This window comes from Acipenser ruthenus, chromosome 20 (genome assembly GCF_902713425.1).
Source record: "Acipenser ruthenus chromosome 20, fAciRut3.2 maternal haplotype, whole genome shotgun sequence".
Taxonomy (NCBI): domain Eukaryota; kingdom Metazoa; phylum Chordata; class Actinopteri; order Acipenseriformes; family Acipenseridae; genus Acipenser; species Acipenser ruthenus.
In genome coordinates this window covers 10,302,215-10,328,023 of record NC_081208.1, presented here as the reverse complement: position 1 = coordinate 10,328,023, position 25,809 = coordinate 10,302,215, and the positions used below count along the sequence as shown (strand labels likewise).

At 42.3% G+C, this 25,809-nt stretch overlaps 1 protein-coding gene across 1 annotated transcript; it reads left to right on the top strand.

The window, feature by feature from the left end:
* The first annotated feature begins 96 nt into the window (after window positions 1–96).
* Window positions 97–24,259, top strand: LOC117425676 (integrator complex subunit 11). Its single transcript, XM_034042817.3, has 17 exons — window positions 97–620; window positions 1,020–1,117; window positions 5,016–5,089; window positions 6,339–6,567; window positions 7,441–7,539; window positions 7,646–7,680; window positions 8,456–8,594; window positions 9,256–9,320; window positions 10,096–10,285; window positions 12,608–12,691; window positions 13,050–13,139; window positions 14,318–14,480; window positions 14,737–14,844; window positions 15,285–15,346; window positions 15,521–15,663; window positions 18,579–18,708; window positions 24,098–24,259. Exons 1-17 carry the CDS (start codon window positions 593–595, stop codon window positions 24,161–24,163), a joined length of 1,803 nt encoding a protein of 600 aa, XP_033898708.2. The 5' UTR covers window positions 97–592; the 3' UTR covers window positions 24,164–24,259.
* Window positions 24,260–25,809: the final 1,550 nt, after the last annotated feature.

Here is a 25,809-nt window from a genome sequence, read left to right as displayed (position 1 = left end):
CCCGCCTATCCTGAAATGTGATTCGTTGATTTTCGAAACACTGGGCATGGTTTACTCAAGGGCAGGCAGTTGATTGTATAACGTTGGTGTCAATCTTCTGATTTCTGCCAAGATTTCCGTTTGGGGAAGCATGGGGAGAGTTGATTTCATATTGAATAGTTCAATAGTTGAAGATCTTGTGGTATTGCATTGCTTTTAAACAGTATTTTATTATTATTACTGGGATTATGATTACTACTAATAATAATTAGGCAAGGCCGATTCATTATATTGACGTCCGTGCCCCCCTAAATGAAATGCGACTGTAATGTTGCCATTTTAAATGCGTGCGATACATTACAGTTCTAGTTTCTTTAGAATCTGAAACAGTAAGCCTTGTACATTTTGCACGTTTTCAGTAGTTGTCTTTTTTCTTGGGCTTTTATTTTTGATTTCGGTGGTTAATACGAAGGATATTGCAAATACGAAGTTTTTTTTTGTTTTCCCCAATTATTGTTTTTATTTGTTAGACGGTGTACTGTGCCGTCCACACCGCGTCTTCGCTCATAAATTACATCTCCATGCGCTTCCAGACCGGTAGCGTTACTTCAAGATGCCACAAATACAAGTTACACCTTTGGGTAAGACTGAAAGATCGATTTGATTTTCAAACCATGCTGTTGAAGACATGATTAATGCACTTCTTGGGAGTGAATTGTATCTGGTGGCGTGGAGCGTACCTTCCAGATTCAAAATATAAACAGATTTAGACTGAACCGCTTAGACCCAATGCTTTTCACTCCTAGAATTAACGAGCTGGACATTAACCCTGCCATTGACGTATTGCATGTTATCTGACATGAATGCAGGTGGTAAGGAGTGTCATTGTAACTGTACCTGATTGGCTGAGCTATATCTTGGTAACATATTTATAATTATGAGGCTATTTTTAAACCTACTGTAGAACCAAATGTCTATATGTTATTGCACAGTTGCCGTTTCTGAAGCACATGACTGATTTGTTTTCTCTGGCTACACAGGGGCCGGGCAGGATGTGGGCCGCAGCTGCATCTTGGTTTCTATTGGAGGAAAGAATGTGATGCTGGACTGTGGGATGCACATGGGATATAACGATGATGTAAGTAAGGAATTAGCAGCACTTTAAAATGACAACACTTCCTTACCTTTTTATGACAAATCAGTCAGAGTGGTTCTTATTAAAATTAATCAAATACTGTCTTTTATAGTTTTTGATAAGCCTGTGTTCAGGTGCTTTGACTATTCAGTTCAATAGTTTTTGATAAGTCGTTGTTGAGGTGCTTTGACTATTCAAGATCTGCTCTTCACGTCTAGCTGCTTGCCAGAGACATCTGGCCACATCAGCAAAGTGTCTCTGTATTAGTAATCCCCAGTGCACAGCAGTGTATTAGTAACACCAGGAGCTCCAGTGCACAGCAGTGTATTAGTAACACCAGCACCCTCCAGTGCACAGCAGTGTATTAGTAACACCAGGAGCTCCAGTGCACAGCAGTGTATTAGTAACACCAGCACCCTCCAGTGCACAGCAGTGTCTTAGTAACACCAGCACCCTCCAGTGCACAGCAGTGTATTAGTAACACCGGACCCTCCAGTGCACAGCAGTGTATTAGTAACACCAGCACCCTCCAGTGCACAGCAGTGTATTAGTAACAACAGGAGCTCCAGTGCACAGCAGTGTATTAGTAACACCAGGAGCTCCAGTGCACAGCAGTGATTTAGTGACACTAGCACCCTCCAGTGTACAGCAGTGTATTAGTAACACCGGCACCCTCCAGTGCACAGCAGTGTATTAGTAACACCAGGACCCTCCAGTGCACAGCAGTGTATTAGTAAGACCAGGACCCTCCAGTGCACAGCAGTGTATTAGTAAGACCAGCACCCTCCAGTGCACAGCAGTGTATTGGTAACACCAGGAGCTCCAGTGCACAGCAGTGATTTAGTGACACCAGCACCCTCCAGTGCACAGCAGTGTATTAGTAAGACCAGGACCCTCCAGTGCACAGCAGTGTATTAGTAAGACCAGCACCCTCCAGTGCACAGCAGTGTATTAGTGACACCAGGAGCTCCAGTGCACAGCAGTGATTTAGTGACACCAGCACCCTCCAGTGCACAGCAGTGTATTAGTAGCACCAGGATCCTCCAGTGCACAGCAGTGTATTAGTAACACCAGGACCCTCCAGTGCACAGCAGTGTATTAGTAACACCAGGAGCTCCAGTGCACAGCAGTGATTTAGTGACACTAGCACCCTCCAGTGTACAGCAGTGTATTAGTAACACCGGCACCCTCCAGTGCACAGCAGTGTATTAGTAACACCAGGACCCTCCAGTGCACAGCAGTGTATTAGTAAGACCAGGACCCTCCAGTGCACAGCAGTGTATTAGTAACACCAGGAGCTCCAGTGCACAGCAGTGTATTAGTAACACCAGCACCCTCCAGTGCACAGCAGTGTATTAGTAACACCAGGAGCTCCAGTGCACAGCAGTGTATTAGTAACACCAGGAGCTCCAGTGCACAGCAGTGTATTAGTAACACTGGCACCCTCCAGTGCACAGCAGTGTATTAGTAACACCAGCACCCTCCAGTGCACAGCAGTGTATTAGTAACACCAGCACCCTCCAGTGCACAGCAGTGTATTAGTAAGACCAGCACCCTCCAGTGCACAGCAGTGTATTAGTAACACCAGCACCCTCCAGTGCACAGCAGTGTATTAGTAACACCAGCACCCTCCAGTGCACAGCAGTGTATTAGTAACACCAGGAGCTCCAGTGCACAGCAGTGTATTAGTAACACCAGCACCCTCCAGTGCACAGCAGTGTATTAGTAACACCAGGATCCTCCAATGCACAGCAGTGTATTAGTAACACCAGGGCCCTCCAGTGCACAGCAGTGTATTAGTAACACCAGGACCCTCCAGTGCACAGCAGTGTATTAGTAAGACCAGCACCCTCCAGTGCACAGCAGTGTATTAGTAACACCAGCACCCTCCAGTGCACAGCAGTGTATTAGTAACAACAGGAGCTCCAGTGCACAGCAGTGTATTAGTAACACCAGCACCCTCCAGTGCACAGCAGTGTATTAGTAACACCAGGATCCTCCAGTGCACAGCAGTGTATTAGTAACACCGGCACCCTCCAGTGCACAGCAGTGTATTAGTAACACCAGCACCCTCCAGTGCACAGCAGTGTATTAGTAACACCAGCACCCTCCAGTGCACAGCAGTGTATTAGTGACACCAGGATCCTCCAGTGCACAGCAGTGTATTAGTAAGACCAGCACCCTCCAGTGCACAGCAGTGTATTAGTAACACCAGCACCCTCCAGTGCACAGCAGTGTATTAGTGACACCAGGATCCTCCAGTGCACAGCAGTGTATTAGTAACACCAGCACCCTCCAGTGCACAGCAGTGTATTAGTAACACCAGCACCCTCCAGTGCACAGCAGTGTATTAGTAAGACCAGCACCCTCCAGTGCACAGCAGTGTATTAGTGACACCAGGATCCTCCAGTGCACAGCAGTGTATTAGTAAGACCAGCACCCTCCAGTGCACAGCAGTGTATTAGTAACACCAGCACCCTCCAGTGCACAGCAGTGTATTAGTAACAACAGGAGCTCCAGTGCACAGCAGTGTATTAGTAACACCAGCACCCTCCAGTGCACAGCAGTGTATTAGTAACACCAGGACCCTCCAGTGCACAGCATTGTATTAGTAACACCAGGAGCTCCAGTGCACAGCAGTGTATTAGTAACACCAGCACCCTCCAGTGCACAGCAGTGTATTAGTAACACCAGGAGCTCCAGTGCACAGCAGTGTATTAGTAACACCAGGAGCTCCAGTGCACAGCAGTGTATTAGTAACACTGGCACCCTCCAGTGCACAGCAGTGTATTAGTAACACCAGCACCCTCCAGTGCACAGCAGTGTATTAGTAACACCAGCACCCTCCAGTGCACAGCAGTGTATTAGTAACACCAGGACCCTCCAGTGCACAGCAGTGTATTAGTAACACCAGGACCCTCCAGTGCACAGCAGTGTATTAGTAACACCAGGACCCTCCAGTGCACAGCAGTATATTAGTAACACCAGGACCCTCCAGTGCACAGCAGTGTATTAGTAACACCAGGATCCTCCAATGCACAGCAGTGTATTAGTAACACCAGGGCCCTCCAGTGCACAGCAGTGTATTAGTAACACCAGGACCCTCCAGTGCACAGCAGTGTATTAGTAACACCAGCACCCTCCAGTGCACAGCAGTGTATTAGTAACACCAGGACCCTCCAGTGCACAGCAGTGTATTAGTAACACCAGCACCCTCCCGTGCACAGCATTGTGGAAGCGTGCTCTAAAGTGGCAGATCACTAGAGGGTGCTGACTCTTACTTCTATAGAAACACTTTGGCTGATGTAGCCTATGTTGCATACACAGTATCTGTGACAGGCACTATAACTGAAGAGCTAATACAGAACTCCTGTCAAGCCCCGTAGCATCATGAAAAGTTAACACAACAGAAAAAAATAACATCTAACCTACCTGCTTTTAAAAGAACTTCAATTTTTCATTTCTGTCTGCAAATAGAAGCATTCTTGGGATTAAAAGTTTCTTGTGCTTTGAACTTCTAAATTATCCCCACTGTCTGCTGGTAGGAGGTTGGGGTTCCCAGTTCAATCCCAGCTAAGCCATTGTGTGTGACCCTGAGCAAATCACTTAACCTCCTTGTGCTCCGTCCTTCAGATGAGATGTAAAACAAACAAGGTCCTATTGTAGTGACTCTGTATGTGTATATATATATATATATATATATATATATATATATATATATATGTATGTGAGTTTTACTAGAGCGGTGTCTTGTCTCAGCCCTGCTAATACCTCGGGTTCACAGATACTTATACAAGAAAAGTGCTAATCTGTTAATACAGAATTAACTTAACGAATATAATATTGAATAACTTGTTCCAATTGTATAACATGTTGCTTTTTTCTACCCATATCTTTTCAGAGACGTTTTCCAGATTTCTCCTACATTACACAGAATAGCAGGTTAACAGAGTTTCTCGATTGTGTCATCATTAGGTATGTTGTCACAGCTTTGATCTCTGCTCTTCCACAGTTTGTGCTTTGGGTCATTATTTGGATGTCATTTAGTTGAGTGCTCTGTAGAAGTTGGATTTGGTAACACTTTAAAAGTAATGGCTGCAAATGGAATTCCAATGCATTAGTGGTGTTCCTTTTGAATTCATTGTGCATTTGTGGTAATTGTTTAATTTTCTTCAGGTCTGGAGAGATCATTATAAAATAACAACAAAATGTTTGTTATTCAGATGTCACTCCTATGCGATCCTATGAAACTGCATTGCAATTCAACCATGATTTAAAAAGTGTTACCAAGTCAAACTTATTCTGAACATGCCCCTGTATAACACGCACATTGTACTGTCTGTACATGCTAAAATGCTTCTTAAATGCCAAAAACAATTTAATGAGAGCACACCGTATTTTATTCATTAAAGCATTCTTTTAAACTTTGCATCTTTGTTAGTAGTCTTTATGTCATCCTTGAGAGCCAGGATGTTCAAGTTTAGACTTATTCTTTAACAGCGTAAGTGCATCAGAAAGTTTATGAATGCAAGGCTGAGTATTGGAATTCTCTCAGCTGGCCCGTCTTCCTGCACCTCTGCCCAGTCTGCAGTGTTCCGGTCATGATAAAACTACCCTATAAATGAATTTAGTAGGTAACCAAAGATAAAAATAGCGATTTATGGTATACTGGTGCTTCAAGAATAAAAGTTTTATTTTCTGTCCTCTATCTGTTTTGTGATGGTTGCAGTCATGCTGAGTGATTCTTATTGTAATTACTCAAACATTGTGTTTTATTTTTTATTTTCTGATAAGTCTGTGTTGCTGTGCTTTGACACAGGGTTCAGGAGCTGCTCTTCAGTTCTAGTTGCATGCTGTAGGCATGTGTAACGCAGGCTAGATCGACAGAAGTGTCTTTATAGATGTAAGAGACAGCGCCATCTAGTGATTAGCCACATGGAGCAAGTTTCCTTTTGCTTTTCTGGCAATACACTGTGTGCCTTGGATGGTGCTGGCGCTTACTAATATAAAGACTAGCCTGTGTTACACATGCCTACAACACACAACTAGAACTGAAGAGCAGCTTTTGAACCCTGAGTCAAAGCACAGTAACACAGACTTATCAGAAAATAAAAAATAAAACACAGTGTTTGAGTAATTACAATAAGAATCACTCAGATTGACTGCAACCATCACAAAACGGTGAGGAACGGTACAGTAATATTTGATGCCCTTTTGTTCCCAGCCATTTCCACTTGGACCACTGTGGAGCTCTGCCTTACATGAGTGAGATGGTGGGCTTTGATGGACCCATATACATGACACATCCCACAAAGGCCATCTGCCCAATCCTATTGGAGGATTACAGGAAAATCACAGTGGACAAGAAAGGAGAAACAAACTTCTTCACATCCCAGATGATCAAAGACTGCATGAAGAAAGTGGTTGCTGTGAATCTGCACCAGACAGTGCAGGTACTTTTCAAACAGGCGAGCTGTGACTGTGCAAGTCTAGCTCAGCAACATTAAGTCATTTCTCTATTAGGAAATTCATTCATTCATATACCTTGCAGGACTTTGGAATGCCTACCTATGCTTTACCATGCTTTCACTATGCTTTATTACACCTTGCTGTGCTTTTACTAAGGCAAACTTTTATAAACTTGGAAAGACGTGTTCCTTGTGCCATTTAGCACTGCAACGATGAATCAGTTAAACACATGACTTCTTTGCTGTATCCAGTGTTGTTCATATCGCAGCCATTTTTCAACATATTCCTGATTGTTTTGAGATTTTTTATTCACAAATCAACTAGTTATTCAACTTTTACTTGGGAACGTTCGCCAAGAGAGAGATTTTTGTTCTTCTAAACATCGCAGTTTATCCAGATCACGCTCCCTCCTGCACAGTGCTGGTGCTCTGATTGAAATGAGTGGTGTATTGTGGGAACAGGAAACCAGCATTGTTATAGGAGGGAGCGTGATCTGCACATACTGCGATCCTTAGACATTTCTTTTTCTCTTGGCGAACGCTCCAGAGTAAATGCACTGCCCATTTAATTAATGTCCAATGATGTGTGAAAATGTTCGGCAACATGTTTAAAAATCTAACAAAGAAAGCAATGTGGTGATCAATTCATTTTAATCAGCTTTCTCTTTAGGTAGACGATGAGCTGAAGATTAAACTCAAACCAGCTTTCTCTTTAAATAGACAATGAGCGGGAGATTAAACTCAAACCAGCTTTCTCTCTTTAGATAGACGATGAGCTGGAGATTAAACTCAAACCAGCTTTCTCTTTAGATAGACGATGAGCTGGAGATTAAACTCAAACCAGCTTTCTCTCTTTAGGTAGACGATGAGCTGGAGATTAAAGCCTACTATGCAGGGCATGTTCTGGGTGCAGCCATGTTCCAGATCAAAGTGGGCTTGGAATCTGTGGTGTACACTGTGAGTAGAAAACCAGTTTGTGAAGCACTGCGTTGTCTTTCAAATTAAAGGAGTTATGTAATTGTATGTATGGGTCATATTTCAACTACTATTTTCCTCCCCTTAGGGTGATTATAATATGACACCTGACAGACATTTAGGGTAAGTTACTGAACAGAAATGTGTTTTTTTGTTTGTTTTACTGTACACAAGTGTGTGGGGGAGGGGGGGCGGTGTCTGTGTCTGTGCATCCGTTTACCATACACAAGTGTTTCAGTGCTGGGGATGTGGGGTCGGTCTGTCTGTCTGTCCATCTGTCTGTCACACTTGCGTTGTTGCATATATCTGGAGAACCACCAATTGTCATGAAACTTGGTATTCACAATATTTAGTGTAAGTTATTGCGAATATTAGATTCTGGTCTGTCTATAGGTCTGTCTGTCCGTACATCCGTCCATATGTCTAGAGAATCGCTTCTCAAACTGGGATTAAACATTGCTGATTGTAGAGTATTCAGTGCATACTGTAGATAGAGTTCATCATTCTGATAGCTCTAATCTTGATTGTACAGCTGCGATGGGGGGTGGATGTTACTGACATACTTGTTTACCTAGCAGAACCACAGAAGTGCTTGAATCAATTGTACAGTTTCCATGGCAACGGCACTTTTGTCTGTGATAGTGCTTTGCATTGGTTTTATTTTGAATGAGTATCTTGCCCTGTTTGAACCAGAGGGATTAGTATTGGAATATAAACCCATATCTCGCCCTGTTTGAACCAGAGGGATTAGTATTGGAATATATACCCATATCTCGCCCTGTTTGAACCAGAGGGATTAGTATTGGAATATAAACCTGTATCTCACCCTGTTTGAACCAGAGGGATTAGTATGCTGAGTGACAAGCAAGTCCCAGTGTTGATGATCATCTTTCTTCAGGGCTGCATGGATTGACAAGTGCCGTCCTGATATCTTGATCTCCGAATCCACATACGCCACCACGATCCGAGACTCGAAGCGCTGCCGAGAGCGAGACTTCTTGAAGAAGGTGCATGAAACGGTGGAGCGGGGAGGAAAGGTAAGGGAGCGCCTTGAAAGAAGTCTTGATAGGATTGTGTTTAAAGGGACAGGTTGAAGTGCAGTCAGCAAGAGGTGCACATACTAAGTGCTCATGTGAGTATTTTAGACTACGGTATTATTTTTACTATAAAAAACAACATCCTATCCTACAGAAACATTGTATGTGCAGTGGAAACATTCAGCAGTACATCCACCCAGTGATGCATGTTGCAGGTAGGGCTGTCACGATACAAAACGTATTGCGATGTGCAGGTTGTGATGTGATATGTATCACAGTACATGTGATGGTCCTGATTTTGCTGCTTGCATGATGCATAATAAGATCAAGTGATCATTTAATGATCCAGTATGTGTCTTGGTGAACTACAATGAGCTATGTTTCAAAATTTCAGGAGAGCCTATAAATGTGTTTCATATGTTTTCTCCTTGTCTTCACTCTTGTTTACAGTGTGTCTTCATTTCCACAGGTCCTTATCCCTGTCTCTTCTTCATGTCTTCACCCTTGTTTACAGTGTGTCTTCATTTCCACAGGTCCTTATCCCTGTCTCTTCTTCATGTCTTCACCCTTGTTTACAGTGTGTCTTCATTTCCACAGGTCCTTATCCCTGTCTCTTCTTCATGTCTTCACCCTTGTTTACAGTGGTTTTTCATTTCCACAGGTCCTTATCCCTGTCTTTGCTCTGGGAAGAGCCCAGGAACTCTGTATTTTGCTGGAAACGTTCTGGTTAGTAACTACTTCTTCTTTAAATCAGTGAAGTGTAAATGTTTGCTATATAACTGTTCATATTTGTGCAATAATATTGGTGGTGTTGCTAAATAAAGCAAGGCAGCAGAGGTACAGTGCTCCTCCTATATTATTATTATTTGTTTATTTAGCAGACACCTTTATCCAAGGCGACTTACAGAGACTAGGGTGTGTGAACTATACATCAGCTGCAGAGTCACTTACAATTATGTCTCACCCAAAAGACGGAGCACAAGGAGGTTAAGTGACATGCTCAGGGTCACACAATGAGTCAGTGGCTGAGGTGGGATTTGAACCGGGGACCTCCTGGTTACAAGCCTTTTTCTTTAACCACTGGACTACACAGCCTCCTAACTAGAATGTGAGAGCCAGTGGAATGGCATGAGCAGTCCTTTGCTGCCCTGTAACCAGGGAACACGAAGACAATGTATTTGCCGGCAAAAATAATCAATTTTCGTATTTGTTTGTGTAACAGAATTTATGTCATGTAGTGCATAAATAAATAACCAACATTGTAATGTACAGAAAAGTGCTTCTCTCCTTTCTGTAATAGGTCATTTCATTGGGAACACGTTTATTGTACTCCTGAGAGTTTCTCTAGTGTAAAACAGTACACATTGAAATAAGGAATATTCGTTAATGTTTATCCCAACATGAAAAAGCATTTGTCCCAGCACTGTTTCATGTTAATAGGTAACACATGCTTTGAGTCAAAGTGAAACAATAAAAACTAAGTGTCTTGTCTTCATTTCAGGGATAGAATGAATCTGAAGGCACCCATTTATTTTTCCACTGGGCTAACAGAGAAGGCAAACCATTATTATAAACTGTTCATCACGTGGACCAATCAGAAGATCCGGAAAACATTTGTACAAAGAAATATGTTTGAATTCAAGCATATAAAGGCTTTTGACAGATCCTATGCAGATAACCCTGGCCCCATGGTATGACACTTTTCTAAATATACCATCGTTTTACTGAACAGCACATGCTGTATGTGTAGTTAATGTAGAACGGACAGGTAGTATTTGTCAACAGCACTCATGTTTTTTATTTATGATTGTTTATAAATCCCTCATCTTATTAGAGTATGTATTTGACTGGGGTTCTTCATTGGAACATCATGAAACCTGCTAATTATACAACAGGTTTCTCCACTCACTTTGAGTCATTTCAAACAAGCTGACGACAGGGTGTGATGGAGTGGGGCGGAGACACTGGTATCTCAAGTTAACAGTAGGAGAGCAGCAGGATGATTGACAGGCTGTGATGGAATGGGGTGGAGACACTGGTATCCCAACTAGAGAGTGACACGGGAATGAAACTTGAGTTCTGTCCCATCAGAAATGTTCCCGTCCCATCCCATCCCGTGAAAAAATTAAATTTTTGTTCCATCCTGTCTCACCAGAATTTTTCTCATCCTGTACTGTTCTATTTCAAAAACTCGATTTAGCTCAAAAATGAATATGTTACTCTGAAAGGTGAGGGATTTTGTGAGCACCTGAACAATAAGCTTTGTGAAAGAAGCAAACCTGCTTGTGATCTCAGTGCTGTGTTTGTGTTTGTGTTTGTTTGAAGCCTGCTTGTGATCTCATTGCTGTGTTTGTGTTTGTGTTCAGGTTTTATTGAACCCTGCTTGTAATCTCGGTGCTGTGTTTGTGTTTGTGTTCAGGTTGTATTGAAGCCTGCTTGTGATCTTGGTGCTGTGTTTGTGTTTGTGGTTGTGTTCAAGTTGTATTGAAGCCTGCTTGTGATCTCAGTGCTGTGTTTGTGTTCAGGTTGTATTGAAGCCTGCTTGTGATCTCAGTGCTGTGTTTGTGTTTAGGTTGTATTGAAGCCTGCTTGTGATCTCGGTGCTGTGTTTGTGTTCAGGTTGTATTGAAGCCTGCTTGTGAACTCGGTGCTGTGTTTGTGTTTGTGTTTGTGTTCAGGTTGTATTGAAGCCTGCTTGTGATCTCAGTGCTGTGTTTGTGTTCAGGTTGTATTGAACCCTGCTTGTGATCTCGGTGCTGTGTTTGTGTTCAGGTTGTATTGAAGCCTGCTTGTGATCTCAGTGCTGTGTTTGTGTTCAGGTTGTATTGAAGCCTGCTTGTGATCTCGGTGCTGTGTTTATGTTTGTGTTCAGGTTGTATTGAAGCCTGCTTGTGATCTCGGTGCTGTGTTTGTGTTCAGGTTGTATTGAAGCCTGCTTGTGATCTCGGTGCTGTGTTTATGTTTGTGTTCAGGTTGTATTGAACCCTGCTTGTGATCTCGGTGCTGTGTTTATGTTTGTGTTCAGGTTGTATTGAAGCCTGCTTGTGATCTCGGTGCTGTGTTTGTGTTCAGGTTGTATTGAAGCCTGCTTGTGATCTCAGTGCTGTGTTTGTGTTCAGGTTGTATTGAACCCTGCTTGTGATCTCGGTGCTGTGTTTATGTTTGTGTTCAGGTTGTATTGAAGCCTGCTTGTGATCTCAGTGCTGTGTTTGTGTTCAGGTTGTATTGAACCCTGCTTGTGATCTCGGTGCTGTGTTTATGTTTGTGTTCAGGTTGTATTGAAGCCTGCTTGTGATCTCGGTGCTGTGTTTGTGTTCAGGTTGTATTGAAGCCTGCTTGTGATCTCAGTGCTGTGTTTGTGTTCAGGTTGTATTGAAGCCTGCTTGTGATCTCAGTGCTGTGTTTGTGTTCAGGTTGTATTGAAGCCTGCTTGTGATCTCGGTGCTGTGTTTGTGTTCAGGTTGTATTGAACCCTGCTTGTGATCTCGGTGCTGTGTTTGTGTTCAGGTTGTATTGAACCCTGCTTGTGATCTCGGTGCTGTGTTTATGTTTGTGTTCAGGTTGTATTGAAGCCTGCTTGTGATCTCGGTGCTGTGTTTGTGTTCAGGTTGTATTGAAGCCTGCTTGTGATCTCGGTGCTGTGTTTATGTTTGTGTTCAGGTTGTATTGAAGCCTGCTTGTGATCTCGGTGCTGTGTTTATGTTTGTGTTCAGGTTGTATTGAACCCTGCTTGTGATCTCGGTGCTGTGTTTATGTTTGTGTTCAGGTTGTATTGAAGCCTGCTTGTGATCTCGGTGCTGTGTTTGTGTTCAGGTTGTATTGAAGCCTGCTTGTGATCTCAGTGCTGTGTTTGTGTTCAGGTTGTATTGATGCCTGCTTGTGATCTCGGTGCTGTGTTTATGTTTGTGTTCAGGTTGTATTGAAGCCTGCTTGTGATCTCGGTGCTGTGTTTATGTTTGTGTTCAGGTTGTATTGAAGCCTGCTTGTGATCTCAGTGCTGTGTTTGTCTTCAGGTTGTATTTGCTACCCCGGGAATGCTTCATGCAGGACAATCTCTTCACATCTTTAAGAAGTGGGCCGGCAATGAGAAGAACATGGTAAGAGTCCCTCAGACAGACAGTGTGTGTGCAGCAACTGAAGAAGACATTTGATTGAAGGTGTTGAATTACATTGGGTAGCTTGTTACATTTCACTATAAATGTATGATGCAATTGCACACTGATAAGACAAGCTGTAGCCAACCTTATGAAATGACCATGCAAACCGTGAAGTACAATAAATACATTATCAGACATTAGGGTTAGCACTTCTTTTAACAGCATTTACATTCATAGTTCAAATCTGTTTCCAACATGTATCCAAAAGCATTTTCTCTGCTGTATAATATTTCTAATGTAATTACATTTCTTTAAGTCATATCATTTGTTTGGTTTTGTTTTTTCCCTGATTTTCTAGGTCATCATGCCAGGGTACTGTGTGCAAGGCACTGTGGGACATAAAATATTAAGCGGACAGAAAAAACTGGAGATGGAGGGAAGACAAACTGTAAGCACAAACCTATTACGATTACTGTAATAATCACTTAACTACATGTTAATAACCAGATTGTTACCTGATTAGCATTACCTTGCAAGAGTGCACTTTCGGATCAATTCGATATATATATATATATTGAATAGTGGGTCCTTGCTACACCCCTAGCTCTGGGATTTATACTAAGTTAATATGTAGTTAGCAGGGATCCCTTAATGTATGAGAGATGGCAGCTTGTGCATTAAGGACAAGTGGTTCTGTCTGAAATGACATCCCTCTTAGCAGGAGAGACCCTAATAAGTGCATAGTACCTTTATTATAAATCAAAAAGCTGATATTGTAGCCAGGAACTACAATTTAACATAAAAAGCTATGGTCAATACACAGGATTTCAAGGGATTTTGACAAAACATTAATAGTTAATTTTTTCTACATGTCACTTGAGCTTGCGTTCTGTGCTTCACATGGGGAGTCTATGCCAGTCCTGTTACCTGTAACACAGGACATGAATGGAAAGAGGCACTGCAGTATTCTGTCAATCCTTCAGTGTGGTGGGTGGGATAAATGTGCTTCAAGTGAGAGTAAAATAGAGTTGAAACAACAGGGGTCTTGCGTGTTAAACAGAGGTCTTGGAGCTTGTAACAACGACTGTGTTATATTTATTTAAATCTTGTGTTAGTAAAACTAAGAAACTAAATGACTAAAACCCTTTTGGCTAATGCCTTCATCTCGTCCGTGTTTTATAGTATGCCTCTAAACAAGCTCTAAAGAAGAGATCCGCAAGCTATCTGCTACTGTGAGACAAGGACCTGCCCTGCAGGGGTTCAGCTTTAAGACAAGGACTTGCCCTGCAGGGATCAGCTTTAAGACAAGGACCTGCTCTGCAGGGATCAGCTTTAAGACAAGGACCTGCCCTGCAGGGTTCAGCTTTAAGATCCCCAGGCACCTGTCCAGTAGAGGCTGCTGTCGCCTCCCTAACCTGCATTAGCGCCAGAGCCAATGCAACACTCCCCATTAAATCCCTATCAAAGTTCGTCAACTTCACACAACCAGGACTCGAACCTGCTCTCCCGACTGCATGACTCACCCAGCACATCATGCGATCACGTGTCCCAGCTCGGGGACCCCAGTTTCTTAGTTTACCTCGAATTTGTGATTGAATGTTTCAGTAGTTTGCTCTGTGTTGTTAGTTGGAAGTGAAGATGCAGGTGGAGTACATGTCCTTCAGTGCCCACGCAGATGCCAAGGGGATAATGCAGCTGATTCGCATGGCTGAGCCACGCAGCGTCCTACTGGTGCACGGGGAGGCCAAGAAGATGGAGTTCCTCAAGCAGAAAATTGAGCAGGAGTTCAGTAAGTTTCTACACGGAGCTGGCTGGTGATCAAGCAGACACATATGGTACATTATTAATTATTACCCATATTGGACAGCTTAATCCTTTAAAACCAGGTGCAGCTATGCAACATTTAAAAATCATCTTTATTTTGATCAAATATTTTTTCTATACTTTCTGGACAGGTATGTGACAATGCTGCTTCTGAAAGTAAATATGTAACGCAAACATAGAAACACTAAGGCCAGCTTGTGTATAATCTGTTTTATTCCAAGATATCAACTGCTTCATGCCTGCGAATGGAGAAACAGCCACCACTGTGACCAACCCCAACGTTCCTGTGGACATTGCACTGAGCTTACTGAAGAGGGAGGCAGCGCTCGGTAATATTATTATTATTATTATTATTATTATTATTATTATTATTATTACTATACATTTTTATTGTTGATGATTCTTAGAATAAAATTGCATTTGCTACTCTTCTGAAAGAATACATTCATCTTGTTTAGATTTGCGTAGCTGCTCAGGGAGTACCTAATATACATTTCTCAGACGTCCGCATATTCTGAGTAGCCTAGATGCATGGTCAGGTCGAAAGAGGGGCATTTTTATCTTCATTTGATTTGTCACTAAGGCTTTCTCCGCAAAGGTAATCTAAAAGCATAAGGAATACAAATCACAGTTTTATTACATAATGAAAATACAAAAACAACACAAGTAGCACTATTAATGAGTTTATTAGTTATTTTATATTGTTCAACTATTAGCAAAATGTGTGTTTTATTACAAATAATGTGAGTGTTTAATTACTGTTCCACAGGTCCGTTACCAGACCCAAAGAAACCAAGAACAATGCACGGCACTCTTATAATGAAGGACAATGTAAGTTCACATTGAGAAGTCATGAATAAGAACGTTCACAAACAGAGCCCCAGACATTGTCAAACACAGGATCTATTCATATGTTTTGAACTTGTCTCAGGAGTAGTTGTTCTTCCCCTGATCTACACTGTATGTGACGTGTGCCCCGTGCTGCTGATTTGTTTCCACAAGCAGAGCCTTCGCCTGGTCGCTCCTGAGCAGGCATTGAAAGAGCTGGGCCTCAGTGAACACCAGCTGCGGTTCACCTGTCGAGTTCAGATACAGAATCCCCAGTCTGAACAGGACACTCTCAACACAATCTACAGCCATCTGAAGAGGTGAGCACTGCCCCTGCAACCCACAGAGTGAACCAGGGTACCCCTGCCAGCTTATCTGTAAGAACTGAGAAACATCAGCTTTCTAATGATAGTTACATGCTTTGTAAGGCAATGCGCTGCGGTCTACCCAGTAATACAGGTACATGCCAATGCACTGCTATCTACCCAGTAATACAGGTACATGTCAATGCACTCCGGTCTACCCAGTAATACAGGTACATGCCAATGCACTGCAGTCTACCCAGTAATACAGGTACATGCCAATGCACTGCGGTCTACCCAGTAATACAGGTACATGCCAATGCACTGCGGTCTACCCAGTAATACAGGTACATGCCAATGCACTGCGGTCTACCCAGTAATACAGGTACATGCCAATGCACTGCGGTCTACCCAGTAATACAGGTACATGCCAATGCACTGCGGTCTACCCAGTAATACAGGTACATGCCAATGCACTGCGGTCTACCCAGTAATACAGGTACATGCCAGTGCACTGCGGTCTACCCAGTAATACAGGTACATGGCAATGCAGTGCGGTCTACCCAGTAATACAGGTACATGCCAATGCACTCCGGTCTACCCAGTAATACAGGTACATGCCAATGCACTCCGGTCTGCCCAGTAATACAGGTACATGCCAATGCACTCCGGTCTACCCAGTAATACAGGTACATGCCAATGCACTCCGGTCTACCCAGTAATACAGGTACATGCCAGTGCACTGCGGTCTACCCAGTAATACAGGTACATGCCAATGCAGTGCGGTCTACCCAGTAATACAGGTACATGCCAGTGCACTGCGGTCTACCCAGTAATACAGGTACATGCCAATGCACTGCGGTCTACCCAGTAATACAGGTACATGCCAATGCACTGCGGTCTACCCAAACATTCAAAACCTCTGTTGGTTTGTTGCCTGCTATTTCAAAGAATGTTTTGCTTAGGCTTCTTTTTTAAGTGTATTTTTTGAATTTGTAATAATTTCAGTACAGTTTGCAGTTCATGAAAACTCTTTTAGAGAGTGTTAATTCATTTATTATCATTTTCAAATCAGAGTTTATAAACAATAGAATATTTCAGAATGTAATAACATGAGGAGATGTAGGAGCGAGAGGAGGCCATGCGCCCATCCAAGCGTGTCCGGCTCCCATAGCAGATTGAGCGCTGACATTGTCAGGCTAGATCTGAATGGATCCCAAGTGATCCTGCCTCATAGACATGAATAGGAAGCCCATTCACTGCTTCACTCTAAACATGACTAGGAAGCCCATTCACTGCTTCACTCGAAACATGAATATGAAGCCCATTCACTGCTTCACTTGAAACATGAATAGGAAGCCCATTCACTGCTTCACTCTAAACATGAATAGGAAGCTGTGACACGTTGTGAGCGGTGTAGTGCAAAGGATGTACAATGTCCAAACAGAATTCTCCCAAAAATAATCCTTCTTTTATTATTACAACAAAAATACCACAAAGTAATCCAAATCAAAAATAATAATCCACCCCTGTACCAGCGATGGTATCGGGGTAAAAACAGAAAGGGTCCAGTCTCTGGAAAATAAACAAAACGACACTCCTCAACCACAATCCTTCGTGCACCAAAATGTGCTCTTCTCCTCCAGGGTTTGTGGTGTGTGCGCTGTGCTGTGTTGTGCTGTGCGGTGAGGGTGTGCTCTGGGGTTTGTGATGGCTCTGTATCTACAGCCTCCCGTCCTCCGGCTCCTCTGCAGAATACACAAAAACAAACACGTAATAAAACAAAACACAACAACTCTGACTGGTCGTTTAACCTCTCAGCACAAGGGGAGGTACTGACGTAGCTGCTTCCCCTTTGTACCCAGAAAAATCCTCCCTGCAATCAGCGCGTCGCCATGGTTTCTCCAATAGAGGGCTGCTCCGCAGCTGACTGCAATGGAATCGTCCTGAGTACTTGCAGCTACGCACCCCTCCTAATATGGTTACCTTCCGGTTTCCACCTACCACCGAGGTGGCAGATCTAGGAGGCAGCATACCTTCCCCCTTACACAGCGCCCTTTCTAATTGGGAGGGAGATTTACAACATTGACCTTTTCTCTCTCTATCACAGAAGCCCATTCACTGCAAGCATGAATAGGAAACCCATTATTATTATTCTTATTTATTTATTAGCAGATGCCCTTATCCAGGTCGACTTACAATTGTTACAAGATATCACATTATTTTTACATACAATCACATTATTTTTACACACAATTACCCATTTTTATTTTTTTTACTGGAGCAATCTAGGTAAAGTACCTTACTCAAGGGTACAGCAGCAGTGTCCCCCACCTGGGATTGAACCCACTACCCTCTGGTCAAGAGTCCAGAGCCCTAACCACTACTTCACACTGCTGCCATGATCCCTAACCACTACTCCACACTGCTGCCCATTCACTGCTTCACTCGAAGCATGAATAGGAATCCCATTCACTGCTTCACTCAATGCATGAATAGGAAGCCCATTCACTGCTTCACTCTAAACATGAATAGGTAGCCCATTCACTTGTTCACTCAGTCTATTGCCACATCATTTGCAACTCTGTCCTCTGGTCCTGGTTTCTGTAATGTGCTTCAAGAATAAGCTGTCAGGATGTTAACAATGAAAAGAAAAATGACAAGTATGTTATTCAAACAGTTGTAGCAACACGTGAGGGACGTGTAACGCTATGTTTTTCTGACCCACGCTTTAAAGTATTGGTTAACTGTCAACTCCTTTTAAGATTTTGAAGACTCCAATCATGCCCCCCCCCCATTCTTGTTTGTTCCAGGCTCAGTAGATTCAGTTCTTTCAGCCTGTCATTGTAGTTCAGTCCTAATGCAGCTGTTATTTGTAGACCTGCTGTTTATATCTGTGCTGTGCTGCTCATTCCCATTCTCCTCTTTGCTAGTGTGCTGAAGGAGCACTCAATCCAGCACCTTCCCGATGGCACTGTGATGGTGGAGTCCATTCTCATTAAAGTGTCTGCCGCTGCAGAGGAGCCCAGCACAAAAACCTTGCTGGTTTCATGGAGTTACCAGGTAATGTCAATTTAATAGAACTGCATTCACAAGCACATCTCAATAATAGAACTGCATTCACAAGCGCATCTCAATAGAACTGCATTCACAAGCACATCTCAATAATAGAACTGCATTCACAAGCACATCTCAATAATAGAACTGCATTCACAAGCGCATCTCAATAATAGAACTGCATTCACAAGCGCATCTCAATAATAGAACTGCATTCACAAGCGCATCTCAATAATAGAACTGCATTCACAAGCGCATCTCAATAATAGAACTGCATTCACAAGCGCATCTCAATAATAGAACTGCATTCACAAGCGCATCTCAATAATAGAAGTGCATTCACAAACACATTTCAGATGCTTTTTTTCCAAAAAGAAAACCAGTCACAAAGCTGTGTAACATATTCTGATATTACAATGGTGCTTCAACCACAGTTCAGGAATTGTGATTTTCTCATGGTGCGGATGAAGTATTTCAAATCAGATGGTGTACATGGATTGTTTATACAAGTTACAACCTTTTTTATAGAAATGTATTTTTATTATAGAAGGGCTGCCCTAAAATATAACGGTATCCTTCACTTTGACATGTGACCTAATATCACTGACATACTGTGGTCATTTTTGGAGTACAAAGTAAGACTACGGGCTGTGCAGGCTTATTAAGGCTTATTGGCAATCGTGTGCTTGGACCCTGAGCACGTGATTGTGAACAAGGGGGCTGGCAATCGTGTGCTTGGACCCTGAGCACATGATTGTGAACGAGGGGGCTGGCAATCGTGTGCTTGGACCCTGAGCACGTGATTGTGAACGAGGGGGCTGGCAATCGTGTGCTTGGACCCTGAGCACATGATTGTGAGCGAAGGGGCTGGCAATCGTGTGCTTGGACCCTGAGCACGTGATTGTGAACGAGGGGGCTGGCAATCGTGTGCTTGGACCCTGAGCACATGATTGTGAGCGAAGGGGCTGGCAATCGTGTGCTTGGACCCTGAGCACGTGATTGTGAACAAGGGGGCTGGCAATCGTGTGCTTGGACCCTGAGCACATGATTGTGAGCGAAGGGGCTGGCAATCGTGTGCTTGGACCCTGAGCACGTGATTGTGAACGAGGGGGCTGGCAATCGTGTGCTTGGACCCTGAGCGCGTGATTGTGAACGAGGGGGCTGGCAATCGTGTGCTTGGAACCTGTTTTGATTGTGCATTTCTTACACCGTTTTCACACTGGCACTTTAATGCAGTGTTGAGTGCGCACTGAAGCAAGTGCAACTCACTTCTAGACTAACTATCCCACCTCCTGGAGTAGTTTTGAGTCCACATTAATTACTACCAGGGTAATTTTACCCCACATTAGCGTGTGTAAACTAACTGAGCCACATTTAAAAATAATGTGTCTTACTTTTTTGATTGCGCGTGTGTCATGCATGTAAAGATGTGCTTTACACAGGCGCAGATCAAAGTGCTGCACTGCAGAGTCAACTCCAGCTTTAGTGTGTCTACCCTGAAGAAAAACTAAACTGCATCAAATCTGCGGTTAGTTTGCAGTGCGAACTGGAATTGAAGCCATATTAACTCCTCCCGGGTTTGATGCCAGATTCAACGCTGGATTCTGGATTTAAGCATGCTTCTGTAAATTATATGTTCATTTGTTTTTAACCTATTTTAACGTATCCTTTTACTTTTATATATCCTATATTAGCCAGGCTTGCTAGCGGTGGGAGACAGGGTGGCTAGCGGGCTATAGTACACTGATAATAGTGGGTTATATAGTACGTGGCATTGATTCAGTTAAGTATATTTATAGCTACACAAGTATTGCTTTCCTTTCTGAATGTTAATATGCACTTGGTTTGGTTTCCTTTTCTGCACAGAATATGTAATCACTGTGTGTGCTTTATTATGCTGTTCAGTTTTTATGCTTATTTAGTGCATATTTTTAAGAATCCTATGAACTTCTCCATCTAGGAACCCGGTATCACTTAGAGCAGGGGTCTCCAATCCTGGTCCTGGAGAGCCCCTCTCCAGCAGGTTTCATAGGTGTCTTTACATCATCAGTGGCTAAAGATCTGGAACACCTGTTAATCTTGACTAAGCCAATAATTGGTTCAATTAAGTAACTGAGAGATTGGTTGAAATGAAAACCAGCAGCCACAGTCACTGTCCAGGACCAGGGTTGGAGACCCCTGACTTAGACTGATAGGCCTGTTATTGTCTTTTTTTATATAAAGTCTACTTTGCAGTAGCCACATCAGTTGACTGTAAAAAACAGACGCTTTTTTCTTCTTCCCAATAAAACCTAATTTCTTTAGAACTCGCCATGCTTTCATTAAAGAAAGAAAACAAAAAAACAGAAGCAGTTTGAGAAGATTTTTTCTTTTTATGCAAATGAATATACTCATTTCCATTGAATTTCTGAGTATCAATGTGTCAAGTCATGAACTAGCAAATCGAATTTCCAAAATACTATAGAGTCTACAGTGTTTTTGAAAGTCACATAATAGCTAAATCCTTTAAACGTTTCCTTTTAGCGACTCAACAGCTCCAATGGAAACATAGCCTACAACAAAGCTGTCTGTCTCCACACCTGCTGAAAGTCAGGGGAGGAAGTATTGAGCTCATTAATTAGCACAGCCTGGAACCAATTAACAGCTCTAGTATTAATTGAAACAGACACATTCTCTCACCCTGACTCAATAACAACACCAATAAATGTGCAATATTCACAATAATATTTTGTAAACAAGTGTCCAGTGTATTCACGGTGTCTCAGGCACTTGTGAAGGTCTGTGAGACTTAGTTGAACAAAGTATATATTTAAATACACAGTGCAGAAACTCTAAGAAGATCAAACAGAGATATACCTACAACCCAAGCAGCCTGCGGTGTCAATGTCAGGGAACGGGTTCCTCTGCTGGACCACTTTGGAAAATTGAGACGTGAAAAAGGTACCATATTAACGGGCATTAAACAAGGTAGTACAAGTGCTCCCTTGCTGTAAAAGGCTCTCGGATATAACGCTCCTACAGCATGTCCCCCAATTCCCTATACAAGTGATTCAAGCAATATTTCTACAGTAAATACAGTACCGGTGTTGTTCAAACTGTAAACAACTTCTCAGTATAACTTCTGTTTCTGTCTCTCCCTTTTGATACAGTATCTGAACTGAAGAAAAGTTGTGCTGGCACTTTATAACACAGACATCTTATTCATCATGTGTTTTATAACTAAATAAATATTAGGCCTATTACGTGGTTATCTTTCCTAATGTATTTACTTTTTTGCTGCGAGAGGAGCTGTAGCTTTCTCTGGGAGACAAGACGCTTCAGCTTCGCTTCAGCCCCGTTCTGGCAGCTGAACCTGGGGAGAGCCCATTCCCACTTCCCCTCGCCTGACCTGCTGTCCTTCTCGCACTTGGTCGCTTCGAACTGAACTCCCGACCGTCATTTTAGCCAGGCTATTTATAGTTTATAGGAGGCTGTGTGGTCCAGTGGTTAAAGAAAAGAGATTGTAACCAGGAGGTCCCCGGTTCAATTCAAGGCTCAGACTCCTTGTGTGACCCTGAGCAAGTCACTTAACCTCCTTGTGCTCCGTCTTTCGGGTGAGACGTAATTGTAAGTGACTCTGCAGCTGATGCATAGTTCACACACCCTAGTCTCTATAAGTCGCCTTGGATAAAGGCGTCTGCTAAATAAACAAATAATAAATAATAGTTTAAAAACTGCTAAGTTAAAATGATCCACGAGTGGGAATGTTACCTTTTTTTTTTTTTGTAAAAAAAGATACCATTGATTTCATGGTGCTTCACTATATATGCATTATAGAGAGGGAGTTATTTTAATTTGTATTTTAGTCAGATGTGTGTTGTTATGTGTCCCGCGGCGCCCCCGACCCCCTCCCCCGTTTATAACGCTCTTCGGTTAACGCTCATATTGTGTATTTGTACAGACACGCGTTATAGCAAGGAGCACTGTAAATTACAACATGACTTAACAACAGCAACATAGAGTACAAAAAAATACTTTTACTTTTGGCTATTTCAATTGATCAGTTTCTCTTTTTAATGTAGTTTGGGAGAACAATTCGTACACATCTGTCTTTATACAGTATTATGGCAGGTTTCTCTTATTTTGAACGTGTTTTTTTTTTTTCACTATTAAGTAAATGTTGTCGTTCTTAACAATCTATGCCTTCAAACAGCGGAGCCAGAGGCCCTGCTATGCTGTTTAAACATCCAGCAACAATGTTACAAAAAAACCCAATGACTTAACATACCTTACCAGTATGTTTATTCATTGTGTGTCTATACAGTATGTTTATTCATTGTGTGTCTATACAGTATGTTTGTACAGTGTGTGTCTGCACATTAGTTGCCAGTGGATCAATGAGTACAGATATATTATTACTATGCAATCAATTCTGATAGACACAGATGCTTGAAGAAACTCAGTAAGTTCAATGACAGATGTTTAATCTTTTTCAGTATCTTCAATTGAGTTTGTGTTAGTGTTTCTCATTGTTCTGGATGTGGGTATGTACAGCTGGTGATTTTTTTCAGACTTCGCTGTCACAGTTTCCGCTCCTCTGTGCTCATATGGGGTGTCATGTGGGTGCCCTGTGGTCTGTATTTTCAGAACTATAACTTTCACTCCACTCACAATGAGATTGTGACTCGCATCTCACTGAGCACAACGAAGAACGTGTGACCACAGTCCTATATCAAGTGAAGAAACAGCCATGCTTACAATGAACGCTTGTAGCTGAAGTGACAGTGTGTTACTGGAAATGCATCACTTTGCTGTACCCCCTGTTGCCTGTATCGCAGCATTTTATATTTTCCCCATCATATATTTGTTTATTTAGCAGACGCCTTTATCCAAGGCGACTTACAGAGACTCGTGTGTGAACTATGCATCAGCTGCAGAGTCACTTACAATTACGTCTCACCCGAAAGACGGAGCACAAGGAGGTTAAGTGACTTGCTCATGGTCACACAGTGAGTCAGTGGCTGAGCTGGGATTTGAACCAGGGACCTCCTGGTTACCAGCCCGTTTCTTTAACCACTGGACCACACAGCCCAATTCTTTGGTAAATAAATTAGGGAATTACCTTTTTTCAGCTTTTACTCGAAGGTTTGACAAGAGAAAGTTTTTTTTTTCTTTTTCTAAACATCGCAGTGTATCCAATTCATGCTGCCTTCTGCAACAATGCTGGTGTTGTGATTGAAATGAGTGCTGTATTGTGGGAACAGAAAAGCAGCATTGTTGCAGGAGGGAGTGTGGTCTGGATACACTGCAGGAGGGAGCGTAATCTGGATACACTGCAGGAGGGAGTGTTATCTGCAATGCTTAGAAGATTTGTTTTTTTCTGATTTTTAACAGCTTCACACAATCTCTTTTTCAGGACGAGGAACTTGGAGGCTACCTGTGTACTTTACTCAGAAAGGGATTGCCTCAGAGTACTGGCTGAGTGGCTGGAGGAGCAACGGCTGAAGCTGCCATTCCTTTTTGTGTAAAATGTTTTTTTTTTGTGTGGCTTTTGTAATAAAGTAAATTAAATTTGAAATGGAAATGTTTAGCATTTGTGAATGTCAAAAGCAGTCCCAGATCTGAGCTGCATGAGTTGAACTGCATTTGAGTTCAAGGGTTCTGATGTGCAGCACTTGTATGTTGTTGAAGCTGACACCCTGGGATCCTTCAAGAAGCTGCTTGATGAGATTCTGGGATCAATAAGCTACTAACAACCAAACGAGCAAGATGGGCTGAATGGCCTCCTCTCGTTTATAAACTTTCTTATGTTCTTATAACTGTGATATCTACTGCAGCTTATTGCATTGACCCCTGTCCTTGAAACTCCTGAAAGAACACTTTTCCTGCAATGTAATTACATAATTAAAGTACATGGAGCTAACAGTATAATTCCAGAAATTTAGAAAGTTTAGATCTTTCTTGAGAAATAAAATTTGTATGTAATGACTTTCTAGTTACATCATAAGCAATATGTTAACCACAAGTAATATAAGTAATAGCTGCTTTTTATTTTATTGCTAAATATTATTGTTACTATTATAAATATTATATGTTTGACACAAAGTTATATAATTAGACATGCTGATTTTAAAACAAATACAGGAAGTCTAACACGCAGGGGGGGGGGTTTGGAACAAACCATATAAATGAATTGTTACATTGGGGGCTTGATTTTCCACTGTGGTAAACTTGCCCACGTCATACATTTACAAAGCAGTGGGCAGTAATGGAAAATACAATACAATACTGTGTGTGTGTCTCACAGATAGAGATTTTGAGTGCTGTGTTACACACCGTTCCAGATACTGTGTGTGTCTCACAGATAGAGATTTTGAGTGCTGTGTTACACACCGTTCCAGATACTGTGTGTCTCTCACAGGTAGACATTTTAAACAAACATTTAGTTCTGTGTTGAAACAACAAATACAAACTATGGTGACTTGGTCTGAAGACCATTGACACAAAGGGCAGCTTAAACATGACTTCTACTTTCAGCAGAGGCACTGAGAGTAAAGAATTTAAAAAGTCTGGCTCACCCCAGCATTTACTAAGACACATCTCAACAAAACTGGATCAGATATTATACAGCTCTACCTTAATTATGCACAAAAGTACTATTAATGAATTAGAAGAAAAGGTTTGGGCTCTTCAAAGCTGTAACCATCAATAAAAACACAAGAACATGTACGAACAAGAGGAGGCCATTCAGCCCATCTAAACTCGTCCAGTTCCTAGTAAGCTGATTTATCTGAGACCCCTGTCAAGCTGGGTCTTAAATGATCCTGATAATGCCGCAACACCATGACGAGGTAGCCTATTCCATATCGTCAGCATAAGAAATGGAGGGAGCCCTGAAGGTATTCAATGGAATGCTTTCTCTCGTTTACGTATCTTGAAGCTCTCGTGGATTAAACAGCAGCAGGAAGAAGGAGAAAGCCAACAGATTGGAGTGCATCTGCTTTTACTATCTGCACTATTCCTTTAAGGGACCCTTGCCCGTCCGTCCGTCACTGCATGGTAAGCATGAGAAATGTGTGATTTAGCACCAGTTGTTACATCTAATCATCGCAACCACTTAAGTGTAAT

What these genes read in the sequence shown, in the direction of transcription:
- LOC117425676 (XM_034042817.3), top strand. Translation starts at nt 593, where the DNA reads ATGCCACAAATACAAGTTACACCTTTGG. An exon ending in AATACAAGTTACACCTTTGG is followed by an intron (nt 621 to 1,019) that starts GTAAGACTGAAA and finishes CTGGCTACACAG; the next exon opens with GGGCCGGGCAGGATGTGGGC. An exon ending in CTCGATTGTGTCATCATTAG is followed by an intron (nt 5,090 to 6,338) that starts GTATGTTGTCAC and finishes TTTTGTTCCCAG; the next exon opens with CCATTTCCACTTGGACCACT.